The 20150-nt window shown below is 38.5% G+C and overlaps 1 protein-coding gene across 1 annotated transcript in view; it reads left to right on the top strand.

The window, feature by feature from the left end:
• CACHD1 (cache domain containing 1) overlaps nucleotides 1–20150 on the top strand; it is a 227047-nt gene that overhangs the window by 74283 nt on the left and 132614 nt on the right. The window contains exon 2 of the mRNA XM_023210311.2: nucleotides 8086–8148. Within this exon, the coding sequence (XP_023066079.1) occupies nucleotides 8086–8148 (63 nt within the window). The remainder of the gene's footprint in view (nucleotides 1–8085; nucleotides 8149–20150) is intronic.

The raw sequence follows: 20150 nt of genomic DNA, 5'->3' as shown, positions 1-20150 counted from the left end.
CAGCAACATAGTGAGATCCTATTTCTTTAAAAAAAAAAAAAAAAAAAATTTAATTAGCCAGCAGTGGTGATGCACACGTCCTAGCTACTTGGGAGGCTGAGGTGGGAGGATCACTTGAGCCCAGGAATTCAAAGCTGCAGTGAGCTAGGATCATGCCACTGTACTCCAGCCTGGGTAACACAGTTAAGACTCTGTCTCTAAAATAATAACAATAATTTTAAAAGTGACCAAGATCTATAGCAACAGATTTTTGACCTCAGAATGCAGAATAATTAGCCTCATCAGAGAATGCCATTTTTATTGGGCCTTACATTTGTTTAATAGTATGAAGTTAGGGCCGGGCGCGGTGGCTCAAGCCTGTAATCCCAGCACTTTGGGAGGCCGAGACGGGCGGATCACAAGGTCAGGAGATCGAGACCATCCTGGCTAACACGGTGAAATCCCGTCTCTACTAAAAAATACAAAAAACTAGCCGGGCGAGGTGGCGGGCGCCTGTAGTCCCAGCTACTCGGAGGCTGAGGCAGGAGAATGGAATAAACCCGGGAAGCGGAGCTTGCAGTGAGCTGAGATGCAGCCACTGCACTCCAGCCCGGGCGACAGAGTGAGACTCTGTCTCAAAAAAAAAAAAAAAAAAAGTATGAAGTTAAATAGTCTGGTAAAAATCAGGTTTGAAGGGATCCCTTTAAACCTGGTAGAAGATTATTCATAGTGTGTACTTAGGGAAGAATACAGTCATACACATTTTATTTCTTGAAACACTTAAATTAAGTTTTCATTAATTACCTTTTCAGTGCTTTTTTTTTTTTTTTTTGGTTAGAAACAGGGCTTCACCATGTCAGCCATGTGATCCACCCACCTCTGCCTCTCAAAGTGCTAGGATTACAGGCGTGAGTCACCACACTCCGCCCTGTGATTTTTTTAAAAAATTTGTTTAAATGACAGCATTTTGTCTTTTAGTGGTTAGTGTTAGTCAACTTCTTGCGATAACAGTGGTGATCTATATTTCCCTCCCCTTTAACCACAATGCCTGGAATCATGGGAACAGATCCAGAGCTGAATGAAGCCATTACTGAACTGTCAGCCATATGTGCTTGCCACAGAGACCCATAAATAGCAAAAGAATAAGCTTTTGAATAAAAACTCAGTCCACATTTCTTAGCAAATATCAGGGAGGGAGACCCACAGAATCTCATTAGGCTTGCAAAGGTATTTATTTCTTTGCTGTGGTATTCTGCTGTAGCATTCATTTCAATATCTAGTTAAAATTTGGCAGTTGTTGGTGGCGTGAAGGTTCGGCCAACTGTCTGGACTGACCATCTTACTAAACACACATGTAATTGTCCTTGCTCCAGCAAAGTGGAATTGTCTTGCCATCTGTCAAGCAGGCTCAATTAATTTGGGAGATTTGGGAAGGGAGGAGATGATGGGTTGAGAGGGTAAGACGTGGTTGGAGAGAGGGAAGGACTAAGGTGCAGTCAGTACAAGGTGGGGAAAGCAGGCTACCCATGCGCGCGCGCGCACACACACACACACACACACACACACACACACACACACAAGATGGTTGTCTTTTTTTTTTTTTCTTCCCCTCGGAGTAGAGGTAGGGGGAGTTGTATTCAGTTGTTGTTATGTGACTCTAATTTTTAACTTCATTTGTGTTGAACCTGCTCTTTTGGGGAGGGAGCGGGGAGGCAGTGCTTAGGGAATAAAAGAAAGAAATATGTAAAGAGATTTGATTTAATAATGTAGCATACCTTTAGAACATCTAGGTTGGATGAAACTCAGTAAAGATACTCCTTTTCTTGCTGAAAATTCAGATTTGTACGGTACTGTTTAGATGGGAAGCTGGAGAACTAAGCAATGTTATATATACTTAAAGTGTGAGGGAGCAATTAAGATGTAGCCTCGGGGAAGGCTCAGGAGACCTTATCTGTGAATTGCTAGGTGACTCTTCAGTTAGCATAGCCCCAGTTTTATCTGGATGGTGGATTGGGGTTTAGATTTTTCTTTGAGTTTTTATAATAGCCCAGTTAATAGAGTCTTGCCCTTCCTTTTTAAGAATGCATGCATAATTTTAAAAATACATAAAATATTTGTGCATTTACAAAAACATTTGAGTAGAGTATATTTTAGAGAGACTACCTAGAATGTATGTTTAAAGTAAATTTATTGAAGCATAGCATACAGAAGAATGCAGTCTTTTAAGTGTACATCTTGATGAATTCTCACAAAAGTGAGCATATCCGGTAACCAGCAGCCAACCACATCAAGAAACAGAAAATTTCAGCATCCCGGAAGCCCCTTTTATGCCCTATTCTGTTCATTCTCCCACAAAGAATAACTACTATCCTGACTTTTAACAGGCTATATTAGTTTTGCCTGGTTTTGAACTTTATATAAATGGAATTATACACTTTGTATACTAGTGTCTGGCATCTTTCACTCAGGATCATGTTTGTGAGATTCATCATGCTGATGCATGTTGTAGTCATTTTTCATTCTCATCACTGAATATTCTGTTATGCAAATTCACCACAGTTTAATTTTCTGTTGCTGATTGGCATTTGAGTATTCTAGGTAGGTGCTATTAGGAGTAGTTTTGCTGTGTGAACGTTATTATACTCTACTTGTCTTTTGAGAAACACACAACCATGTGTCTGCAAGGTGTATACCAAGGATTGGAATTGCTGAGTCATAAATATCCATATAATTAACTTGAGAAGATACCACCAGTTTTCCAAGGTACATATATTAATGAGAGAAAGGTCAGTTTTGTCTCTAAAGATTTAGAGTGCTCAGTTAGCATGCACATAAGAATAAGACTTTTTTTCTTGTTTTCTTTTAATTGTGGAAATAAATGTAATAGAAGATTCTGTGAAATGTTTCTATTTAAAATAACATTTTAAAACTCCTCACCTATTTTAATCTGTTCATATATAATAACACATATTTTTAGTTTTAGTATTTGATGAAGAATTTTAAGAACAAGAAAGAGTAATAGGCAGGGCTGGGCAGTATCTTTAGCTTAATTTCCAGGGATTTGCAAAGTGAGGAGAGTTAACTTCTGACTCCCTTCGGGTTGTGTTCACATTAAAAGTTCAGATTTCTGGAATTCCTTTAGCCCTCTGGGGAGCAGGGATAAAGGAAAGTGACAAATTGGAATAGAAAGCAGAATGCTCATCCTGCCTACCCATACCCTAACCCTGTTACTGTGGGTAAATCATCCAAGAGGACTGAAGGATCAGGCCTGTCATGATGGCTCTTTATTTTCTTTTCTTTTTTCTTTTTCGTTTACTTTTTTTTGGGGGGGGGGGGGGGGGGAACATGGTCTGACTCTGTTACCCAGGCTGGAGTGCAGTGGCACAATCTCGGCTCACTGCAGCCTCTGCCTCCTGGGCTCAAGTGATCCTCCCACCTCTGCCTCCTAAGTAGCTGAACTACCCATGGGTGCCATCACACCTGGCTAATTTTTGTTTTTTTCATATAGACGAGGTTTTGCCATGTTGGCCAGGCTGGTCTTGAACTCCTAAGCTTAAGTGATCCACCTGTCTCAGCCTCCCATAATTCTGGGATTACAGGCATGAAGTACCACGCCCAGTGGCTGATCATTTTCATGTTTTAGGAAAACTTTTCCTTTGCATTTCCATTTTCCAAGTCCTCTATTAACCAGGAAAATCTTTACCCTGAAGTCACCAAAATGTCGGCTAGGTGTATCACTTTGAATTCCTGGCTCTTGAATTAAAATCAAAAGCTCCAAAAAGCCCCGTACTCTATTTCTTTTATAATTTTACATAGCAATAGAAAGTAATAAAAACAAAACCTTTGTCTGGGATTCTTTAATTACCCTGGACAATATATCTTGCTTAAAATAAAATGGATAGAAAAAAAATCCCCAAATGCTCTTTTTTTTTTTCCTACATGCAGGTATTAGGATAGGCTATGCAGAAGAAGAAGGTAATATGAATGAATTTGTTTAATAGCTTTGCTAAATACAATGCCTGTTTTTAACTGAAGGCCTAGATTTAGGCCTCAATGCTTCAACTTTTTACCTCAGATATATTTTCTACCTTTGGAAATGTAGTTTTTTAGTCTGTAAAATGTGGTTTCAGACCCCTGCCCTGCCTGCCACATATAGTTGTTGTGAAGATCAAATGCAATAATTTATGTGAAACTGTAAAGTATAAAAGTACTAAGCCTTTGAGAGCTGGGCTTAGCAGGCCCTGCATTTTAAGAAAGACGATTGCTGTCCATTGACCTAAAGCATAGTGAAAATTCACCCTGTAGTTTGAGATCTTGTGCACACACATAAGCCTGAACTTTTTTGTTGTTGTTTTGTTTGTTTTTTTGAGACAGAGTTTCGCTCTTGTTGCCCAAGCTGGAGTGCGATGGTGTGATCTTGACTCACTGCAACCTCTGCCTCCCAGGTTCAAGTGATTGTCCTGCCTCAGCCTCCCAAGTAGCTGGGATTACAGGCGTGCGCCACCACGCCTGGCTAATTTTTTGTATTTTTAATAGAAACGGGGTTTCACCATGTTAGCCAGTCTTGTCTTGAACTCCTGACCTCAGGTGATCCAGCCACCTCGGCCTCCCAAAGTGTTGGGATTATAGGCATGAGCCACCGTGCCCAGCCTAAGCCTGAACTTTTAACCTAGCACCACTTGTGGCTGATTGGTTAAGTCATGAGTTACTTGTCTAGGTTCTACTGGCTTCCAATGGCATCTCACTAAAGTTCTTTTTTTTGAGACAGAGTCTCGCTCTGTCGCCCGGGCTGAGTGCAGTGGTTGGATCTCAGCTCGCTGCAAGCTCCGCCTCCCAGGTTTATGCCATTCTCCTGCCTCAGCCTCCCAGGTTTATGCCATTCTCCTGCCTCAGCCTCCCAGGTTTATGCCATTCTCCTGAGTATCTGGGACTACAGGCGCCCGCCACCTTGCCCGGCTAGTTTTTTGTATTTTTTAGTAGAGACGGGGTTTCACCGTGTTACCCAGGATGGTCTCGATCTCCTGACCTCATGATCTACCCGTCTCGGCCTCCCAAAGTGCTGGGATTACAGGCTTGAGCCACCGCGCCCGGCCCTCACTGAAGTTCTTAAAGCTCTTCTCCATCTCACACCCCAACCACTTGAGGAAGGAGAAGGGGCAAAAAAATGTTTTGCTTTGGTGATAGCCCCGAACTATGACCTACCACATCCCCTTTCACTTCTGGGGTCAATACAGGGTTATACAAAATAGGTAGTCTATAGAATCACCACTGCTCACATTTAAAACATCTTTCTTGCTTTTAAAATTTTCTTTTGCCCACCCACATTTATTAGATATAAAGAATATAAAAATGCTTATGTCATAAGAAGATCTACTAAGATAAAAGTATTAGTAATCACTCCTGTTAAGATAGTAAATGAATAAAATAGGGAACAAAACACAGCCTCTCGAACCCTTCCGGGCATATATTCTTTATTAGTACTGAGGAATTCACCTTTGTTTTAACAAAAAGGAGAAGGAAGTATCTGATTTGGCCCTTTGTGGGGACTGGCTTGAGCAGGGTGGATCTGGAGTAGTTCATGCCTCCTTCATCAGTCAACTCTGGCGGAAGCATTTGCCAAGATAGAACAGATACTGTATCAATTGGAATATCACTGCCAGAAAGGAAATAAGAAATTGGCTGTGTTTATCAAGATCTGGAGTCACTACATGAATTATGTTACTTTTAATACAAATGTACTGTTGGCACTACTTAACCGTTTTTGGAAATCAAATTGCATGAGAATAGAGAATGTATTCCGGGGGACATGAGTGGTATTGACATTGACCAGGCCTCTAAGAGCATTATAATGTAGTCGACTAAGGTGTCCCCCAAGGATCTGGGAACATGCAGTTGTAAGAATGGCGGTCTATAGGTTCTTAGTGCTTCTTCCAAAATGAGTATTCCAGGATTTAGAATCCTAATGCCCCCGAATGTAAAACACCTGTAGTGAGATCTAGAGCAGAGCCACATAATCAAATACATTGGTTGAGATCTGCATCAAAATGTATGAATATCACACTAAGTGGTTTTTTTTTTGTTTGTTTGTTTTTGTTTTTTTTTTTTTTTTTTGAGACGGAGTCTCGCTCTGTCCCCCTGGCTGGAGTGCAGTGGCCAGATCTTAGCTCACTGCAAGCTCTGCCTCCCGGGTTTACGCCATTCTCCTGCCTCAGCCTCCCGAGTAGCTGGAACTACAGGCTAAGGACTATACATACACATCAGTTCAAGTTAGGATTTACTGCCAAATAAGTTCAGGCTATTTCGTATTTTGCTAACAAATGTGTTATGTAAAACTTTTGATTTTCAGAGCCTTTTGAATTTTGAAATGACATATAGGGATTGTTGATCTGCATCATGTTCAGGTGTTAGCTCCTGATCGCAGCATCTTTTAATGTATGTAAAGCAATCAGGTAGTAAATTCTTATAAGACAATAGAGTTAGGAGTGCCAGATCTGAAGTCACATTGCCTGGGTTCAGATTCCAGCCTTGCCAAGTTATTTGGGGGTATGTTATTTAATCTCCCAGACTCTTAGTTTTTCCTCTTTAAAGCTACAGTAATTTTGAAATGAATATGAAATAAAATATACACATGAGGCACAATATCTCAATTGCCCTAGGCACTTCGTAAATATGCTTCAGTTTCCTCATCTATGTAGAGATAATAATAGTGCCTATCACAAAGGTGTTTTATGAGAGTTAAATAAATAAATGTAATGTGCTTAGAATGGTGTCCACGCCATGGTAAGTATTCAGTAGATACTAGCCAATGATAATATCATTATGAACATTACTAGAAACCTGTAATGAACTTTCCTACTGGCAGAGTCATTTTCAGAAAAGAAAAGGACAATAAACACCTGTTGAATGAATGAGTGGCACATTGGAGAATGATGGGAGGCACCATGATTTGTAATTATAATTTTCCAGACGGTAATTTCATCCTAGTCCTTCTCAAGTTTGTTTGCTTCCCTCCACCCTGCACTCCACCCCCCGACCAAAACCTCTAAGCCCCAGCAGCTTGATCTTCCTTCATTTGGTCTGTTTAGATGTATATTGCGTGATGAACTTGGCTTCACTTGTCTTCTGTACCACAACCACGCAGGTGTGTTAGGCCATCTGGGAAGCTGTCCCAGATGCTGACAAACCCTGGCAGCAGGATGGAAAGGAAGAAGGAAATTTTGGCTGACATCTCCAGGTCTGACTCCTTACTCATCTGGAGAGTTCAGTGGTATCTTTAAAGCTTGAAGATAAACGATGAGGCTGCTGCTCCTTTTTTTTTTTTTTTTTGCTCCTCTAACAGATACATAACTTGGATTCTCATTCTTTAGTTTGTTATATGTTAATCTCTTGTGATTACTCAGTAACGGTACAGTTTGGTAAAGTCATAAGTCTGCAGAGACATTTTAAATAGAGGCAATATATGGAGGAGTAGGTACCAGCTAGGCAGGGACCAGGGGAAGAATGTGTGTGCTTGTGTGCTGTAGTTTGGCCTAATGTCTTGGCACAGCTGTCATATTTCCTGGCATGTAAGAACTGGATCTTCTCTTAAGTCCACACATATTTGGCAAGCCCTATTATGTTACTCTCCCGAGGGGGTGCTTGAGTAACGAAGGTGATAGATAATATTGGGTAGGGACTGAACAGGGACATGAGAGAGTATGGAAAGAATCCCTTTCAAAGAGCTTTATTGCATTAGATGTTAGAGTCTGTAAACAATTACAGCATTCAGGGAGTGCAGGATTTAAATGAGAAGCACCACTTTGTCAAGATTATACCAGTTGGATAAAATGGCATGGACTCCGGAAATCTATAATTAAATGTAGTTTTGAAAATGAAAAATACAGTGTAACACCTGGTTTATTTCACTACAGAGGTGCCTGGGTATTGCTTACATAAGTGTGATTGACTTTGGCTGATACTTGGGTTTCTGTCTGTAAAATTACTGCATTTTAATTAAAAATTTTTTTTCTACTAGATTCTATTTGTTGTAAACAAATTATTCACATACACACTTATATAGAAAATGACTTATTTAGAAATCTCATGTTCATTTTCTTTTCATTGCAGCGGATATTCAACTCCTTTGTTTACACTGAGAAAATCTCAAATGGAGAAAGTGAAGTACAGCAGGTAAGAGGCTATGAGTACTTGACACTCCCGGTCTTTGTCTTGCTTTTAGATGTGGCTTCATCACTCTTTACAGGCAATCTCCGTTTGAGGTTTCCTGTTCTTTCTCTATAATTTCACGTGCATCTCATGCATAATGGTGACAGGCTTACACTTTGGATTCTTAGAGGCGGTTAAAAACTTATGTGCATGGTTTTCTGCTATCTGTGCTATATAATTTGGAACTATTTAATTCCTTTTTGTTTTAAAAATTCCTAAACAACTCGCATCTAAAAACATTGAAAGTATTTTTTCTGATGTAGAAAATAAGTGCCCAGGCTTTGGAAACAGACAGTCCCCACGTCAAATTCTGGTTTTCCTCCTTACTTTGTGGCCCCAGTAAGCAATTTAGTCTTTTTGAGCTGCAGTTTCTCAATCTTAAATAAGAGGAACATAATATTGCCTTATGGGGTTGTGATAATTAAATGATGACAAATTGACGAAGAATGAAGTAAAATTGTAATTCTGGCATACAAGCAGCTCATTGGATGTTGGCTTCTTTTGTTCCATTCTTTTTCTTTCCTCTTTTTTTTTTTGTTTCTTCCTTTGCTTCTCCCCTCCCGTCTTCTTTCAGTTCTCTGTGGAGTCAAGAAGTTTTGAGGTCAGATTCTATTTACTTTATTTATAGCTGGCTTCAGATGGACTGCCACCAACATAGTGTTGGTGAACCTGATCGTAAATAATTGATCTGTGCTTGAAAAGAAGGGTGGTAAATAGGAGTTGGTTTTAATTTCAGCGAATCCACAAACTTCGTTACAGTATGTGACCATCAACACCATCAACTAGTAATTTGAAGCTAGTTTTGAAACTCAAGTAAAAAACAGAACCCAGCTAAAAACCAGAGTGTAGCAGAGTGCTTCCACAAAATAGAAAGATAACTATAGTAAACTGCATACGATTTTAAACTCTCTGAGATTCCACCATTATTATGTTCGTGGAGAACAGCTTGACTTGATCTGAACTTAAAAAGTACTATATAAGAAGAAAAGATTTGCAAGTGTCCTTATAGTGAAGTTGTTTGTAGGATGCTTATTTACTTATAATAAATTACTGTGGTTTAATCTTGAAGTGCAGCATTTCCTGTTTATAGACATTGACTTTTTAAAGATTGGGTTTCTGCAGGTTAAATATAGAAGATATAAATAGTCATGTATATGTATATTCTTTTTCTTAGCTTTAGATATTTTTAAAAGCTGATGGCCTAAGTATTTACTTATTGTAGTAAATATGATGTAGTTTGCTGTGCTAAGACTTATCTTCATAATTCCTGTCTTATTTTTATTTCAGCAAACTAGAAAGTTCTTTGTGGTTGTGAAATTTAAGAGATTTTTTATGGCGAAGATTTTTGAACAAAGCATGTTCAAGGAAACTTTCTGGGAGACCAGAGGCCATTTGATAACATTTTAAAGAAACTGATCCAGGGATATCAGTTTTGCCACTTTCCTTCAAGTAACAGATACAAGTTCTTAGGCTGTTTTCAAATGTGAAAGTTTTTTCCCCCCCTTGTACTGATGTCATTTTTTATTTATCTAGCTAGAAACAAGTTTAGAAGCCTTTAATAGTAATTTTAGAAATTATAGCTGCTGATTGAGCACTTATGGAACATCAGTGCTAGGCAACTTCCATATATATCACATTGATTTTTACCAAATAACCTTGAAGGAAAGATATCTTATTACAGATGAGGAAACTGGGGCTCCAAGAGGTAAACTAAGTTATTTGTAGTTGATGGATATTAAGCAGGACAGCTAACTTTTGAAATAAATATGACAGAAAGTTTTATTATTTGTATTTTTATTTTGTTTTTTTGTTTTGTTTTTTTGTTTTTTTTTTTGAGACAGGGTCTTGCTCTGTCGCCCATGCTGGAGTGCAGTGGTATGATCATAGCTCACTGCATCCTTAATCTTCCAGGCAATCAATCGATCTTCCCATCTCAGCCTCTCAAGTACCTCGGACTACAGGCACATGCTCACTCACATGCCTGGCTGATTTTTCGTTGTTGTTGTTGTTTTTAGTAAAGATGAGGTCTTGCCATGTTGCCCAGACTGGTCTCAAACTCCTCAGCTCAAGCAATCCTCCTGTCATGGCCTTCCAAAGTGCTGAGATTACAGGCATGGGCCACTGTGCCCAGCCTATTGTCTGTATTTTTAATTTAACATAGTTTATTTTTAAAATACTTGTTTTCATCAGATACAGGAGTCTCTGCTAAACTCTGTCTTTATCCGAATAATTCAAGTGCAAGGGAATTACCATACAGTCTATTCTGTGTGTCCTCTGACTGATTGTCAAGAAGTTCTTTTTTATATTGAACCAAAGTGTACTGACTTTTAAATTCCTGCAGTCTCTCCGGTCCATCCTCTGAAAGAACCCTTAACAAATAGATCTGTGTCTGTTGTTTATCCCAAAAATGAGGACAGTTGTGTCACTGTTATTATCGCTTAGCCTAAATTTTAGTATAAACAGGTCTTAAATCATTTCTTCTTCTGTGACATGATTTCTAGATCCTTTCAGTACTATGGTCATTATTACAACAACATAACAATAAAAGCTCATATTTACACATTTATTGAAAAGTTTGCTATCACTTCATTATGATGGTTCTCCCACGGGTTGAACTGAACATGGTAGTTCTCATTCTACAATGAGAACACAGACACCTCAGTATCTTCTTGACTTTAATAACTGTTTAGACACTCTGGATTCTGTGATCCTGGACAGTACCCAGAATGAAATCCTTAGGGACATGTTTACCTCATATTCCTATTCTGTAAAATATCCGCCATCACAGTCACTCACACTTCTGTCTCCTTTGAACTTCAGAACAGCTCCATGAGGTAGGTGGCAGTATTATTATTAGCAATGTTCAGAAAAGCCACGGATCCCAGCCAGTAGGTAATTAAGCTGGCTTTTAAAACAATTGTGAAATTTATCAAATATATGGAGACATGTGTAAAATACACATAAAGAAATCTATTAAAATTAACATCTTAACTTACTACCCAGCTGAAGAAATGATGCATTACCAAACTTAGAAGGCCGTTGTATGACCTTCCAAAGAGAGTACCTTCCTCCCTCCCTCTCAGAGGTAGCCTTATCCTAATTTTTTGTTAGCAATTCCCTTGCATTTTTTTTGTTTTGATTTGTTTTATATGTATTTATCCCCAAATTAATTTTGAGTTGGCTATTTTTTGTTCTTTATATAAATTTTAAGCATATGTTTATATTCACATATCTTGCTAGTTTCACTCAGCTTCATATTTGTTAGAAGCACCCATGTTGACATCTGTAATTAAGGGTCATTTATTTCCATTTCTATGGTATTCCATTATATGCAATTTATGTATCCATTTTATAGCTGACGTTGTTTGGGCTGTTTCTAATTTTGTTGTTGTTTTGTTTTTTAAGAGACAGGTTCTTGCTCTGTTGCCCAGGCTGGAGTGCAATGGGCCGATCATTGCTCATTGCAGCCTCAAACTCCTGAGCTCAAGCAATCCTCCTGCCTCAGATTCCCAAGTAGTTGGGACTACACGTACACCACTAAATCTGGCTAATTTTTAAAATTTTGTTCTAATGTTTTGATTTTTGTTCATACCTCTGTACATAGTACAGAAGGAATAATTCCTTTAATTGCAGGAATTTTATTATCCCTGGCCTCCTGCCAACTTAATGATGGCAGAACTGTGTGTTGTATATGTGTCTCCACACACAAATGCCCTAAATAGTGGGGCAAGGGGGCACTATTCAGCTCCGGTGGAGAATCACTTCTCTGGAGTAGAAGTGCTGGGTGTCAGTGTTCAACAGACTGCTTCCACAGTGGCTGTCATGGGTCACTTGCTTATCTGCATCTCCTTTAATATCTGATACTATATGATTTTTAATCCTTTGCCAAATGTGGGCTGTCTGAAAGGGTATCAGGTGAGTTGCATTTGCCTCACTCTGATTACAAATGAGGTTGAAACACCTTTTTCCATGTTTATAGTAAATTTTTGTGTTTTTGTTCTGTCAAATATCTATTAATGCTCCTTGTCCAGTTTTTTAGTTGTTTATTTTAGAAGTTTAAAAATGCTGTATATGTTCTAGATCAGTGCTGTCCAAAGAGCACTTTCTGAGATGATGATGTTCCATATTAGGGCGAGTAGAGTAGCTATCAGCCACGTATGATTACTGAGTACCTGAAATGTGTTTAGAGCTACTGATAATTAAATTTTAGATAAAATAGCTACATGTGGCTGGTAGTTACCATATTAGATTGCTGTGCAGATTTCAGGTTTTGCCTTGTCTTTTCATCTCATTTTATCGTTTTTATGTTCTGTTTGGTTTTGTTTGGTTTTGAGATGGGGTTTCGCTCTGTCATCCCAGTTTGAGTGCTTGGTGCAATCATGGCTCACTGCAGCCTCCACCTTTGGGGCTCAAGCATTCCTCCCACTTCAGCCTCCCAAATAGCTGGGACCACAGGCAGGCACCATCATGCCCAGCTAATTTTTGTATTTTTTGTGGAGAGAGGGTTTCTCCATGTTGCCCAGGCTGGTCTTGAACTCCTGAGCTTAAGTAATCCACCATCCTTGGTCTCCCCAGAGTACTATGATTACAGGCATGAGCCACTGCACCTGGCCTCATTTTATCTTTTAAAGAATTAACGTTTTAATTTTAACTCAGGTTTTTAAAAAATTGGTCTTTAGACATAAAGATATTCTATACTGCCTTCTAAAACTTCTGCCTCTCTTACCTAAGTCGTTTTTTTTTTTTTTTGAGATGGAGTCTTGCTCTATCACCCAGGCTGCAGTGCAGTGGCATGATCTCAGCTCACTGCAGCCTCTGCCTCCTGGATTCAAGGGATTCTTCTGCCCTTAGCCTCCCGAGTAGCCAGGACTACAGGAGCCCACCACCAAGCCCGGCTAATTTTTGTAGTTTTAGTAGAATTGGGGTTTCGCCATGTTGACTCGACTGGTCTCGAACTCCTGACTTCAGGTGATCTGTCCGCCTTGGTCTCCCAAAGTCCTGGGATTACAGGTGTGAGTCACCCCGCCTGGCCTCATTTAAGTATTTTATCCACCTGGAATTCATTTTGGTATTGGATGTGAAGTAGGTATCCAATTTCCTTTTCTTCCCCCATATATGTTTTCAAATACTCTATCTCTGTCAAACAATCTGCACTTTCTTCATTTGTTTTCAGTGTGTTTTCTGTCAGTTGCGTTTTTGGATATGTATGAATTTGATTTGGTTCCATTAGTCTGTCTATCTGTCCTTGTGCCAGTACCACATTACCTTAGCGACTAGTTTTATAACGAGTTTTGAAATCTGGTTGGGTACCACCCCCGCATTTAGATTCCTTGGTTTCCCATCTTGGCCAAACCCTGAGGTTTATCTCCTATATCTGGTGCTCTGTGCTGTCATCAAGGTAGAAGCTCAAGGTCTCCAGATTATGCTCACATTCTCAGGAAGAAAGCAGGGTGTGACATGGGCTTACCTCCTAGATTTCCTGCTTTCACCTTGTTTGAGGACTCAGTCTTCCTAACAGTGATTCACCAGTTTCCCCACTTCTTAATAGTTATAATAATAATTGTAACCACTTATAGGATTTGTTTGATAAACTAAAAATAGGTTAGTTATTCAAAGCAGATTATTGACCTGTGTGCTTTTAGCTCACAACCTTTAGGTGAAAGGGAACCGTTTCTTTATGCTTGGTTTTGTATATTTTGTACTATCTAGAATTCTGGCTTGCATTTTCTATCCATTGTTTCTCCTTTGGGTTAATGAAATTGAGATCCCCATGGGTTCTTGCCCTCCCTCTTTACTAATCAAATCTTGTTGAGAGTTGGATCTTTCTTGTGCATACTATCTAACTTGGCAGGAAATCTAACATGTTGTTAATATCTTCCGGTTAGGGGAGCAAAGAAATTAACACCAATAAAAAACATTTTGTGATATTTTTACTCTTGGGTATACACTTTTCCTTGCTTTTACTCATTATTTCTTTTAAACTAACCTTCAGAGATTGCGGGTCTAAATTGTCTAACAATGTATTTTAAATCCTTAATTAGTTCACTATATGTTGTTTTGCTGCCAAAGAAACTATGGCAACAGCCTTGGAAAAATTAAAATTCCACGCACACGTTCTTGTGTGGAACACCTCTCATAGACTTCATTTTTGAATACTTTAAGAAATTGGCCAGGCGCGGTGGCTCATGCCTGTAATCCCAGCACTTTGGGAGGCCGAAGTGGGCGGATCACAAGGTCAGGAGATTCGAGACCATCCTGGCTAACACGGTGAAACCCTGTCTCTACTAAAAGTACAAAAAAGTAGCTGGGCGTAGTGGTGGGCACCTGTAGTCCCAGCTACTCAGGAGGCTGAGGCAGGAGAATGACGTGAACCCGGGCGGCGGAGCTTGCAGTGAGCGGAGATCACGCCACTGCACTCCAGCCTGGGCAACAGAGCGAGACTCCGTTTCAAAAAAAGAAAAGAAATTGTGTGTTTGTGTAAGGTATTATACAAAGTTGAATCTGAATCAAGAAAAATAAATTTTTGAACAAGTGCCTCAGAAGGTAGCCAAATATGGTCCGTAAAACACAAAGAAGAAGCAAAAGGAGAAGGAGGTTCTTGGGGTGCTTGATTGGATCATTAAATGGATCAGAGCCACCTTGGATTTGTTTCAAGAGTTCACTCTAACTTTTTCTCAAATGCTCTAGTAATTATTTATATTAATAATTTACTCAATGAAATGGCAAACATTTTCATAGTGTTTCAGAAACTATTGAATTGATGGCAGTGATGGTTTTTAGAAGATTTCAGAATTCCTTTGAAATGGGTCAGAGAGAACTGAAAGAACTCCTTATACAGGAGACGCACCTGACATCTGGTCAAGGGCATTCCTTTAGCAGTTCTCCCTGCTCTTCTGTGGTTTTTGATCTCTTTTGGATCGTATCCATCACCATGTAAACACATTTCACCTATATTAAACAAAAGACCCTTTTTTTGACCCGACTTTCCTCTCCAACTGCTGTCTAATTTCTTTGTTTCCCTTTGAGTCACAGCCCATCAAAAGAGGTGTCCACACTCATTAGATCCAGTTCTGCCATTTTCTTTTTCTTTTTTTTTTAAATTTTAACAGCCTCTCCCTGTCACCCAGCCTGGAGCGCAATGTGGCGATCTCGGCTCACTGCAACTTCCACCTCCCAGGTTCAAGCAATTCTGCCTCAACCTCCCGAGTAGCTGGGATTACAGGCACGTGCCTCCACGCCCAGCTAATTTTTGTGTTTTTAGTAGACAGGGTTTCACCATGTTGGCCAGGCTTGTCTCGAGCTCCCGACCTCGTGATCCACCCACCTCAGCCTCCCAAAGTGCTGGGATTACAGGTGTGAGTCTCCGTGCCTGGCCCTCTGCCATTTTCTCTTAAGCCCACTTTAGTCCTACCTGTCCCACAAAACTGCTCTCTTTAAGATCACCAAAGACCGCTACTTTGCTAATTCCTCATTTACATAACTAACATTAGTGTTGAACGGTTGATCCTTTTCATCTTCCATGATAAATCTTCTTAACTTGGGTCTTTGGAATAGCACGCTTGCCTCCTTGCCTTTCCAGGCACATTCCTTTGCACAAGGTGCTGTTCAGACAAAGATCCCCATGGGCCTTCACCTCCTTCAAGTCTGTTCTCCCATGTCACCATCTCAGTGAGATGAGCACCATTTTCAAAACTGCAGCCCACCCTGCTTCCATGCTCCTGATTTTCCTTTTCCTTGTTCCATATTTCCTTTTTTCCCATGTCACTTCTCACTTTTTGGATTTAGGTACTGACTTGATAAAACTAGTTTGGCTATGAAAATTCTGGCAGACAAGCTAGGCAATAACCATCCTGGACATTGGAACAGGCAAAGATTTCACGACAAAGACACCAAGAGCAATTTCAACAAAAGCAAAAATTGACAAATGGGATCTAATTGAAGGTAAGAGCCTCTGCACAGCCAAAGAAGCTATCAACAGAGTAAATAGGCAACCTACAGAATGGGAGAAAATTTTTGCAAACTATACATCTGACAAAGGTGTAACATCCAGCATCTATGAGGAACTTAAACAAATTTACAAGAGAAAAACAACCCCATTAAAAAGTGGGCAAAGGACATGAACAGACTCTTCTCAAAAGAAGACATACATGTGCCCAACAAGCATATGAAGAAAAGCTCAATATTACTGATCATTAGAGAAATGCAAATCAAAACCACAATGAGATACCATCTTACACCAGTCAGAATGGCTATTATCAAAAAAGTCAAAAATTAACAGATGCTGGCAGGTTGCAAAGAAAAGAGAACACCCATACACTGTTGGTGGGAGTGTAAATTAGTTCAACCATTGTGGAAAGCAGTATGGCGATTCCTCAAAGAGCTAAAAGTGGAACTATCATTCGATCCAGCAATCCCATTATTGAGTGTATACCCAGAGGAATATAAGCATTCTACCATAAAGACACAGGTGTGCAAATGTTCATTGCCACACTGTTCACGATAGCAAAGACTTGGAATCTACCTAAATGTCCACCAATGATAAACTGGATAAAGAAATTGTGGTATATATACACCAGGGAATATTATGCAACCATAAAACAAGATCATGTCTTTTGCAGAAACATGGATGGAGCTGAAGGCTATTACCCTTAGCAGACTAACACAGGAACAGCAAACCAAATAATGCATGTTCTCACTTATAAGCAAGTGGGAGCTAAATGATGAGAACTCATAAACACAAAGAAGGAAACAACAGACACTGGGGTTTGCTTGACAGGGGAGGGTAGGAGGAGGGAGAGGAGCAGAAAGGATAACTACTGGGTACTGAGCTTAATACTTGAGTAATATAATAGTATGTACAACAAACCCCCATGACATGTGTTTATGAACAAACCTTCACATGTACACCCAAATCTAAAAAAAAAAAAAAAAAAAAAGTTTAGAAGTATTCCTTCCTCTTTAACTTTCTGAAGGAAAGGTGTCATTTCTTCCTGCAATGTTTGATAGAATTCAACAGAGCACCATCTGGACCTGATATTTTCTCTGCGAGCAGGTTTTTGAGCATCCAGTTTCTTTAATAGATATAGATAGGGTTTCTTATTTTGTTTTTGTTTCCTTGTTTTTTTAGATCTTCTGTTTCATATTGTGTCAATTTTGGTAAGTTGATTTTTTTAAAAAGAAATTTGCTATTATCATCTAAGCTGTCAAATTAGTTGGCATAAAAGTGTTTGTAATATTCTGTATCTTTTTAATATCTATCAGTCAGAAGAAGAGCAATAGAACCAGGTCAATAAAACCAAATGCTGGCTAGTTCTTTGAAAAGATCAATAAAATGGTCAACTTTTAGCTAGACAGACAAAATCAGAGATAGAATGAATGGTGAAATATTAGTGATGACTCATTTTTTCAAAAAATGAATTTGGTTTCCTTAATTTTTTCTTGTTTTCTATTTCACAAATTTATGTTCTCATTGTTTCCTTCCTTGTACTTTAGGTTTTGTTCTTTTTCTAGTGTTCTAGGTTGGAACATTAGATCACTGATTTTTATACTTTTCTTTTTTTCAAATAGATGCATTTAAAGCTATAAACATTTCTCTTAGTACACTTTATATACCTCAAAGTTTGACATGATATATTTCTATCATCTTTCAGTTTTAAATATTTTCCGATATCTCTCGTGATTTTTAAATTTTGACCCATGGATTTTTAAGTATTTTGTTCAATTTTCAAAACATTGGGGTCTTTAGATATCTTATTGTTAATGATTTCTAATGTAATTCCATTATGGTCAGAACATACTCTGTTTGATTTCAGTCCTTTTTAATTAATTGAGACCTGGGTTTTATGACTCTACGTATGATCAGTCTTGGTGGATATACCAAGTGAACTTGTAAAGAACATGTGTTCTGCAGTTTTTAGGTGTTCTTTATGTATTAAGGTGGTTGATAATGTTGTTCAAATCATTTATTTTTGGGCTGATTTTTATTTTGTTTGATTTTTATTTTCTATCATTTGTTGAAAAGGGTGTTAAAATCTTCAGCTGTAATGGTGAAATAGTATTTTTTCTGTTTAATTCTGTTCATTTTTGCCTGATATGTTTTTATATACACATTTAAAATTATGTCTTCCTGATGAGTTGTGAATTAAAACATTATGAAACGTTATTCTCTGGTAATATTATTCTCTCCTTAAAGTCTATTTTACTCAATATTGATATAGCAAATGCATCCTTTATATACTTACTGTTTATATGGTGTGTCTTTTCAGAAGCATTTACTTTCAATTATAAATAGCATATAGTTGAGACTTGTTTTTTTTAATCTATTCTGAAAATTTCTGATGTTTTTATTAGGAATATTTAGGGGAAATGTTTAGCAAGTTAATATTTATTTTTTTCTTTTGTTGGCTCCTCCTTCGCAACCCACTTTTGAATTTTATCTATTAATATTCTATCAGCTTCACACAAAATCTAAAACACTTGCAACTTATAGGTTCATTTCCCTAACACTATCCTTTATGCTAGTTATCATATCTATTATATCTGCGTATATTACAAACTGCACAAGAAAATGTTATAGTTTTTGCTCTAAATTGCCATATTTAATGAAAATAAAAGAAAAAATATTGTATATTCTCACATAATTACTATTTCTTATGCTCTTTGTTTCTTTGTAAAGATAACAGCTGATACTGAATCTGAAGTTCCTTTAATATTTCTTGTAGTGAAGATACCCTAGTGAAAAATTCTCTTAGTTATTTATTGTTTCGTGTACACAGAAAATGTTTCTTGGCTACATGCAGTGGCTCACACCCATAATCCCAGCACTTTGAGAAGCTGAGGTGGGTGGATCACTTGAACCCAGGAGTTCAAGACCAGCCCAGGTGACATAGGGAGACACCTATGTCTACAATCTTTTTTTTTTTTTTAATTAGCTAGAGATGGTGGCACATGCCTGTAGTCCCAGCTACTCAGGAGGCTGAGGTGGGAGGATTGGTTGAGCCAAGGAGGTTGAGACTGCAGTGAGCTGTGATCATGCCCCTGCACTCCAGTCTGGGGAACAGAGCAAGACACTGTCTCAAAAAAAAAGTTTCTATTTTGCCTTTTTTCTTAAAAGATGTTTTGCTTTAGATAGAATTCTGAATTGACAGTTTGTTTTTTGAACACCTTAAAAATGTTCCACTGTCTGCTGGACTCCGTAATTTCTGGTGACAAATCAGTGAAAGTTTTTGTTACCCTATATGCAATATTATTTGTTTATTCATTTAATTATTCTGGCTGCTCTCGAGGTTTTTCTCTGTTTCCTGGTTTTCAGCAATTTGACTATGATTATACCTCCCTAGACGTAATGGTTTAAATATTTATTCGGCTTGGTGTTTGTTGAGTTTTTTGAATCTGTAAATTTGTGTCTTTCATCAAATTTGGGGACTTTAGGACCATTATTTTTCCAAATATATTTTCTATCTCATTATTTGCTCTCCTTCTATGTCTCTAATTACAGGTATGCTAGATCTTTTGATATTTTACTACAAATCCCTGAGACAATGCTTTTTTTCTTTTCTTTTTAAATTTTTTTTCTCTTGAATAAAGATAAAGATGGTTTATTCTTCTTATGCTGCAGAATTTCCTTTTTTTTTTTTTTTTTTTTTTTTTGAGATCGAGTCTTGCTCTGTCACCAGGCTGGAGTACAGTGGCGTGATCTCAGCTCACTGCAACCTCCACTTCCCAGATTCAAGCAATTCCCCTGCCTCGGCCTCCCAAGTAGCTGGGATTACAGGCACGTGCCACCAGGCCAGGCTAATTTTTTTTTTGTATTTTAATAGAGATGGGGTTTCACCATGTTGACCAAGATGGTCTCGATCTCCTGACATTGTGATCTGCCTGCCTCAACCTCCTAAAGTGCTGGGATTACAGGAGTGAGCCACTGTGCCCGGCCCCATTTGTTTCTTTTTAGTAATTCTATTTCTCTA

This window comes from Piliocolobus tephrosceles, chromosome 1, assembly GCF_002776525.5.
Source record: "Piliocolobus tephrosceles isolate RC106 chromosome 1, ASM277652v3, whole genome shotgun sequence".
NCBI classification, from domain to species: domain Eukaryota; kingdom Metazoa; phylum Chordata; class Mammalia; order Primates; family Cercopithecidae; genus Piliocolobus; species Piliocolobus tephrosceles.
This window is presented reverse-complemented; position numbering and strand designations above follow the sequence as displayed.